The 8,603-nt window shown below is 61.9% G+C and overlaps 1 protein-coding gene across 1 annotated transcript in view; it reads left to right on the forward strand.

Moving 5' to 3' along the window:
* The window catches only part of CDH4 (cadherin 4), a 397,589-nt gene extending 395,772 nt beyond the window's left edge, over positions 1 to 1,817 (forward strand). Inside the window, exon 15 of the mRNA XM_027775375.1 lies at positions 591 to 1,817. Coding sequence (XP_027631176.1) covers positions 591 to 797 — 207 coding nt within the window. The 3' untranslated portion in view covers positions 798 to 1,817. The remainder of the gene's footprint in view (positions 1 to 590) is intronic.
* Positions 1,818 to 8,603: the final 6,786 nt, after the last annotated feature.

Here is an 8,603-nt window from a genome sequence, read left to right on the forward strand (position 1 = left end):
GAGGCCACGTGCGGCTAGGCAGGCAGATGGGGAGAGAGCCATCAGGCCAAGGGCCACCGTGGGCACCCGGGCTCTGCCTGCTGGGGCCTGTGGGAGCCCATGTAGAGCATGCACCCCAGAGTTGTCTGCCTGTGGGACAAAGGGCCAGGGCGCCCGTCCACCACTCCACAGCCACGGGGCACAGGGCTCGGTGGCACCCTCCACCGGCCTTCAGGGTCCCCGGTGCACGGGTGAGGCCCCAGCCACACCTGGTCCGTCTCCAGGCATCTAACTTGACCGTGTCCGGCCACCCTGGGTCCACGTCCCTCGAGGCAGTGACCAGCTGGAGTGAGAACCGTCTATCCCAGGGGGCCTAACCGTCTAACCCTCGTGCCTCAGTTGTTCCTGGTGCTGCCGTGGCAGAGCCCGCTCCCGCTGGTGCTCTCCCAGCTACACCTCTGTAGACCCCTTCCTCACTTGTCCTGAAAGACGGGCACCTGTCACCTGTCGGCACCCGCTGCTGCAAGGTCCCCCCAGTCCTCTCCGGCCCGCCCGCCCCGCTTCATCAGGGATGAGCCAGCTCACCCTCACCGTGTCTCTGTGACCCACAGGGGCTTCGAGCAGCCGACAATGACCCCACGGCACCCCCCTACGACTCCCTGCTGGTCTTCGACTATGAGGGCAGCGGCTCCACGGCCGGCTCCGTCAGCTCTCTGAGCTCATCCAGCTCAGGGGACCAGGACTACGATTACCTAAACGACTGGGGGCCCCGGTTCAAGAAACTGGCAGACATGTATGGAGGCGGCGAGGAGGATTAACTGACCCCACGTCCTCGGACCACGCTGAGAACAGCACCTGGACGCCGGCGGAGCGGGACTGGACAGAGCAGCCGGTGGCCCGCCGTCCCTGCGGACGTGTCATTTAGTGGTGTGTTAGGAGGTCCCTCCCCAGCCCAGCCCTCCCCGACATCGAGCCGTCTAGCATGAACTCACCCCGCGGCGCCCTGCACGCGGCGGCCGCTGTCACAGCGCTGACCTACCACTCCCAGAGAGCGAGGGGCACTGTCTTAACTTGAATTTCCTAGTACAGAAGCACTGTTGTAAAAATGAAAGTGCCTTTTGGTACACGTATCAGATTCCCTCAAACTCAGGAGTGACCGAGGCAGGCAGACCAAGGTCCCCACTGCACTCCAGCCCCAAGGCCCGGCCAGCTCCAGCCCGAAGCCTCTGGACGGGAAGGGTCACGTGTCCGTCTTCCCCACCCCTTTTTTCTTTGTCTTTTATTAAGAAAGAGAAAGCGGGTGCCCATCTTAGAAACAGCCTGGGGTCCACCCCCTGCAGAATCTGCTCTAAGTTCTCTCCTGGGTCCCCTTGGGGTGCCCCAGGCCAGCAGGGGAGACGTAGCCTTCAGCAGCAGGAAGTCCCCGAGGTGGCCGAGTCCCTGCCAACCAAAGGCAAGACTGTGACCTGGTTTTCACGAAGTCCCGACTCCCCACTCCCAGGCAGCGGGACTGGCCGGGCGGGTGGGGTTCCAGGCAAGTGTGCAGCTCTCCTCTCTGCCCTCAGGCGCCCTAGCCACCGTAAGAACTCCCTTAGGCCACCTGTCACCAAATGCCACCTGGCCTCCTCTGCCTGTGGTCCAGGAGGGTACGCTGTCCCCAAAACCAGCCAGTGCCCTGCAGGGCCTTGGCATGAGCCTCTGCCCGGCGCTCACACAGCAGGAGCCCTGCTGATGCCGGCAGCATACGCCCCCGGGCCCCGGCATGCCCTCCACCTCAACTGCACAGACGCCAGGGAGCCGACGCACCCCCGGCCAGGCCGGCAGCCGGCCTCCCAGCTGTGGCAACCTCTGGCGGCCTCTGTCCCTCCCCTGCCTGGCCCACTCGGCCTGAGCTCCCACCTGAGGCCCGTGACCTGGTGTGATGGCGATGCCCTGCCCTGGGAGGGGCCATCTGTCCCGACGCCCCAGGCTGCAGGACCTAGCAACGGCAGCTGTGCAGAGCCCTCGCTGCTGCCCCTCCAAGCTGGAGCGGCATTCTGCAAGGGCATACAGCCCCAGGCAGGTGGTGGGGTGGGGTCCGTCCTGCAGGACAGCAAAAGGCCTGTGGCACCTGCCTCTGCGGGGAAGGCCACATCGGATGTGGCACCTGCCTCTGCGGGGAGACCCTCACGCGTGGTCAGCTTCCTGGCTCCCCCCAGGCCAGTCACATGGCACTTCCCAAGGGAGGGGCAGAGGGTGCCAGCGGCCCTGGGCAGGCCTAGTCAGAACCTCTTGGGAAAAAGAGAGAGGGGTCCCGGCATCAAAGGACAAGGACGCCCTCCCCAGAGCCCCCCTCGTGCCTGCTCCTCAGGGCCAAGGCCTCAAGAGAGCTGGGGAGCAGGGGGTCTGCCTGGGGCCTCCGGCCTCTCTTTCCTCGGCCTGTGACCTTCCCCCTTTGCTAAACAGCTTTGGCCTCAAAGACAGCCTTGAGTGTGTGCATGGGTGTGCCACGCTCATGGGTGTGTCCCCACTGGACGTCAGGGTTTCCCCGAACCAAGCTCATCCCCAGCCCTGTCCACTCTCCCAGAGGCGTGCTGGGGTTCCGAGCTCATCTGTCTGTTCTGACCCGGGGGCGGGGGCTGCCAGGGAGGGAGTTGGGTGCAGCCCAGGAGGTGGTGACGGTCACTGGCAGCCGGACAAGGACCCCAGTCCTAGGCTGTGCTATGCAATTGCTCAAGGCCAGGCAGCCAATGAGAACGGCCCTGGGTGTGGGGGCTTGACCGCCGGCACTGCTGGAGGGTGGCCGTCAGGAGGGGGCTGGGAGTTCCTGTTTTCGTCGTTTTGGAGAGTCCGTCCTTCTGTCCAAGTCCTGAGCCGAGGAGAGTGGAGTGTTCCAAGTGTGACTGTGATCTGGGAGCTGAGGCAGCCGTGCACACTTGACTGAGGTCCTGAGGTCCCCATGCTCGGGGTCCCAGGAGGCCCTGTCCGGCCACTCCTCTTGCCTCTGTAACTGCCAGGCCCTCTTGGCATAAATGTCACCGGAGGACGCTGCAGCACTGACCGTGTCATGGGGTGGCTCCTGCGCCCACACCTGCTCCAGACAGCTGGGTGGCTTCCCTCTGTCCCCAGGGGCCAAGGATGGGCTCCCAGCCCTCCCAAACCCTTCTCCGCCCCACTCCAGGCCGCGGGCCGGCGTGAGCGTAGGTGCAGCACTGTTGGGGTCCCTTCTGTAGCTTGTGGGTTTGGCGTGTCTGCCAGGCCCCCCAGGACAGTGCCAGCAGGGGACAACGGGACAGGCCTGCCTCCCTCCCCTGAGTAGCTTTCGTCCACGGACGGGGTAGCCAGGACGCCCCAGCTCGGTGCCTGTCGGGGCCTGAGCACCCCCAATTCCTGGCCCAGCAGTCCTGTCCTTACACACCGACCGCCAGGCACCCTGCAGTCAGAGCACCGGCCGATGCACAGGGCTCACCGCAGTGCGACTCCAGGGCAGTCAGGGAGGCTGAGACTCGCGCTCTCGATGCTGGGAAAGACCACCCGGAGCCCCAGAAAAGCCTCCCGTTCACAGAACATCGCAGCAGGAGCTGGCGGGGGCGTCCACAGATGGGGCTCGGCGTGACGGGCCGGCCACTCTGTGTCACTGGGATGCGTGCTGCTGTCCTCCCTCCCCGCCCTCCATCCTGATTTCTGTCTTGCATGTCCCCTCCTGAGATGGACGAGTACGGCAGGCCCCACGACTGCCGGAAACACTGGCAGGCGAGGTGCGCGCGGCGGCTCAGCGCTGCGCGGCTCCACGAGCGCCCGGCGTTTTTTGTAATCGTCAACAGCACAACTATTTTGTATTGTTGTTTGTATCATTTTGTACCAAAAAAAAATAAGAAAATGGGCAGTGACGTGTCCACCGTGTGTGTGCCATGGTCCTGGCTGGCCGAGCGCGACTGTGTGCGACCGTCAGCAGGACCTGCTCCCGAGGAGTGAATAAAGTCCCCCTTTTAAGCAGGTGGCCTCGGCCTGGCTGGATTTTTGTCCACACACCCCAGAGCTGATGGTGTTCCAGCGGCAGGAGGCAGGGCAGGGCAGCGAGGTCGGCGGCAATGGCAGATTCATCGCCCCGCCAGCCCTCGGCCACCTGCTGTGCCCCAGGCGCCACCCTACGCTCTTGGAAATCAGGCGTGAGTGCCACCGTCTCCCCCACGCCATGAAGCCCACGCCATGTGTCTGAATCGTGAACAAACAGGCCTTGCTGTGGCAGGTATGGCTGTGTCCCCACGGTGCCTTCCCAGCTGGCCCGGAGTCTGGTGTCAGTGAGGGCTGCGAGGGCAGAGCTGGCAGCCTCGTCCTCCACCCCTGCCTTCCCACCCCAGCTCTGTCCATCCCCGCGTGTCTGTGGGCGGCCCAGTGCAGGCCCAGCAGCCAGGAGCAGCTCGCGCTAGGCTTCCTCCAAGCACACCCGCAGAGGCCTGCCGGCTCGGGCCTGAGGCAGCGGTGGGTGTCCTGAGCCTGGTAACCGAGATCGCTCTCCAACGTATGGCCGCTGGTGTGCTGTGCCCCTCCCCGTGGCGGGGGCGCAGACAAGGGTCAATGTGCAGGCACATGTCTGCACACACGTGTGCACAAGCATGCATGCACACACGCATGTGGCCGCTGACTTCATTCAAGCTAACCTTCTGACTCTTCTCAGCATGGCTGACATCAGCAGGTTAAACAGCCCAAACACTGAGCCCACACAGGGCCTGCACGGCGCCGTTTCTGGCATGAAGAACAGCAGTGCAGCAGCGGGCACACACCTGCACCGGCCTCTGGGCCCACAGCGCCTCCCCGGGAATGGAGCTGGGCTGTAGCAGCGGAAGCCCTGTGGGAGCAGGCTGGCTCCCAGGATGGTGTGCACAGGGACATGAGGGTGCAGTCGCCGCCCTGGCTGGAGAGCTGGGGCCAGGGCCTGAGACCCTGCTGAGAGGCTCGTCAGCCCCCTCTTCCCCCACCTCTCTCTCCCTCTCTCTCTGTCCCTTTCTCCTGAAAGGAAATGAGAAGTCAAAGGCCAAGCAGCCCCCAGACCACCACACTGGTTAGTGGCAGCGTCTCAGGAGGGCCCTCCCCGGGCCGCACGCCCTCAGGAGACACGCTGTCGGGCTCTCACCAGGGCTGCTGGCTCAGGCCTGACCAGCACGCACACTGCCCCCCTCCCTCCCGAGACAGAGCTGGTCTTCCAATCCAGCCACACCCCAGTCTGCACGCAGGTGGGGCAGGGGCGAGCAGAGCCGCAGTCAGCCACCTGCTGACCTGGGGGTGCCGTGTGCTACCTCGTTCACGATGAGGCGACTGCTGCTCCTCGTTCACGATGAGGCGACTGGGGGGGTCAGTACCCACCCCCAGTTCTGTAATCAGACTCCTGGGGCCAGCCCCGCAGGAAGGCCCGGGGAAAGGATAAGGACCCTCCCAGCGCCCAGAGCCAAAGCTGGCTGGTGAAAGGCAGGGGCCTGAGAGTCCAGCCTTTCCTTGGGGTGGAAACCCCGCCCCCCTCTGCCCAGCTCCAGGCCCTACACTGAGCAGAGACGCTGCCCACAGACCCACTCAGAACAGCCCGAGGAGGCGTGGTCCAGCCAGCTGTGGGGACTGTGCACCACCATTCGCTCACAGGCGGATGCGCACACACCCGGACACAGCTGCCCGGGCCGTCCAAGGTGCTGACTCCACAAACCTGACCATGCCCAGCAGGGTAGAGGCTAGCGGCCCTGGCAGCCTCCAGCTGAGGAACCTCCCCAGGAGGCCCGCACCCTGCCCTGAGTCCTTCAAGGGCCTGAGTCCCCACGGACGTTGAGGGCCAGACGTCTCGGCCCCCACTGCACTGTGCGCATTTCCAACTCAGATGGGCAGCGTTACGCAGGACACCCCATCCCTGCTGCAGGTTGCCCGAGGTGACGCCTTCCCACCCTGCTGCCTTGGTCTCCACCCGTGTGCTTCTGTGAGACCACCTGAACACGGGCTGTCATGACCCTACGAGCTGGCCTCCCCGCTGCGTCTCCGTGGTGCCACCACAATGGTGCAGCCGCCCGCTATGGCCTGGCCCCACCTCGGCCATCGCCCCAGCTGCCCCTGGCCCGCAGCATTCCCTTCTGCCCAGGGTACCACCTTGCCTCTTCATCCTCCTTTACTTAGAACAATCTCAGCAGGGGCGTGCCGGTTGGGGTGCTGGACTCCCACATGGCCAACCATGATTTGAGTCCCGGACCTGGTGGCTTGCTTTCTCACTTTCCCCCTTTCTGTCTGTCTCTCTCAGGTGAATTAAAAAAAAAAAAAAAATAGTGATGACAATAAATAAAATTAAATCATTTTTTTAAAAAAACAATCTCACCTTTTCATTTTGTTTTTCTATGACAGACTTTCTGAAAAGCCCAGACCATGGGTTGTCCGGGTTTCTGCTGCTGTGTAAAAGAACTTAACCTGAAACTGAAAGCAATGGGGCCCGGCAGAAGGCATAATGGTTACGTCGCTGAACTCCCAGTCAACTGCAGTTCTAGTCCTGGCCCTGGTGGCTTGAAACTCACGCCAGGCAGGTGTGCATGCATGCCCAAAATTCCAAGAGGAGAATGGAGAAGGGAGAAGGGACTGTGGCATGGCCCCCTGGGGGATGATTTCTTGCTTTCTGTCTGTCTCCCTCTAGCGAGCACACATGTCCTATAGCAAAAATCTTACCCCCAAAAAATACTGAAAGCAACAAGCACTTGTCACTCATTTCTATGAGTCAGGAATCTGGGGGCGGCTGAGCCAGGCAGGCCTGAATCAGGACCCCAGGACCCGCACTGCCCTCCGCAGGGAGTGGAGCTCAGAGGGCAAGGCTACTGGAGGTCACCTGGGACTGGGGGTGGCTGGCCTGCACAGGAGTCTCTCTAGCAGCTACGGCTTACTGAGCCCCGAGGCCCATGGGCAACCTCCCATCAGGCCAGCCCGGTACCAGCTGGCCCCGACTGGGATGCGAGTGGGCTCGCTACCCAGAACTGACCGTTGCCAAACTCACGAGCCCTGAGAGGCCACGGGGGCATCTCGCTCGCTCTATGAGGCCAGTGAAGGGGTGGCCAAGCAATGTAGGAAGGGAGGGTGGTGGGTGGCAGTGGACATATGCAGCAGGTTAAGTGCAGGCAGGGCGTTGTGCATGTGTGTGCACATGTGTAGGTGTGCATGTGTGTGCATCTTTTCTTTTTTGAGAGATTTTTTTCTATAGGGCGCGCACACTTGCCAGAGAGAAAAAATGTAAGAAATCCCCCCCAGGAGGATGGCCATGCTGCAGTCCCTCCTCTCAAGATCCTCCCCCCCGGGAGGATGGCGATGCTGCAGTCCCTCCTCTCAAGATCCCCCCCAGGAGGATGGCCATGCTGCAGTCCCTCCTCTCAAGATCCTCCCCCCAAGGAGGATGGCCATGCTGCAGTCCCTCCTCTCAAGATTTTTGGGCATGCACACACATGTGCCCAGCATGAATTTCAAGTCACTGGAACAGGGACTCAAACTGCAGTCAACTACATGGGAGTCCAGTACCTTAACCACTACGCCACCTGCTGGCCCACAGCGTTGTGTGTGTGCACAGAACATATAGTGTGTGTGGTGTGCACACAGCATTGTGTATGTGTGTGTGCATAGAACATGCAGTGTGTGTGGTGTGCACAGTGTGTTCTGTACGTGTGCACACAGCGTTCTATGTGTGCACAGAACATATAGTGTGTGTGGTGTGCACATAGCATTGTGTATGTGTGTGCAGAACATGCAGTGTGTGTGGTGTGCACAGTGCGTTCTGTACGTGTGTGCACAAAACATGCAGTGTGTGGTGTGCACACAGCGTTCTATGTGTGCACAGAACAGTGTGTGGTGTGCACACAGCATTGTGTATGTGTGTGTGTGCAGAACATGCAGTGTGTGGCGTGCACAGAACATGCAGTGTGTGTGGCATGCACACAGCGTTCTGCGTGTGTGGTGTGCAGTGTGTCACATGCTTTGTAGAAATCACGCAGGGTGTGATGTACACAGAGCACGCAGGGTTTGTGTGGTGCACACTGACCGCGCAGTGTCACGTGTGTGATGTGCACACGCATGTGATGTGACACCCTGCTGGTGCCACCTGTGGTCGAGGCTATCTGTGCTGGATAGCAGTCCCCTCCACAGCCCACTCGCCTGCCCGAAGTTTGCCCATCTGCTTCCCCTCAAGCTTTAGGGCGTGCCCGCGTCCTGCGTGAGGAGTGGGACCTGCAGCCCTACTTGTGTGAGGGTCCCTCTGCCACCTTGGTCCTCTGTGGAATTGCTTCAGCGTTGACCTCAGAGCCCCTTGGAACATGTCTTATGAGAATGGGTGCCTGGGGTGCATGCATGTGGCAGCAGGGGCAGACAGGTGCCCTCGGCAGGGTGTCCACACACGGTCCCCCCACCCAGCCCGTCAGGGCCTCCAGCAGGTGTTTCAGGCTGAGGCAGGATCCGAACCTGTGGCCCGAGCTGCTGGGCTGGGCCGTGATTTATTCTAAGGGACTGCTTGCTTCTCTGTGCCCTGTGAATATGACAGGCCAAAGCATTTCTGAGGGCAGGGACAGCAGATGGGGTGGGGGGACTGGCAGAGCGAGAGAGCCAGACCCCCAGTCCCTGACAAAGCACAGGGCTTTGTTCTGGGT

Source organism: Tupaia chinensis, unplaced genomic scaffold (genome assembly GCF_000334495.1).
Source record: "Tupaia chinensis unplaced genomic scaffold, TupChi_1.0 Scaffold000558_1, whole genome shotgun sequence".
In the NCBI taxonomy this organism is placed as follows: domain Eukaryota; kingdom Metazoa; phylum Chordata; class Mammalia; order Scandentia; family Tupaiidae; genus Tupaia; species Tupaia belangeri.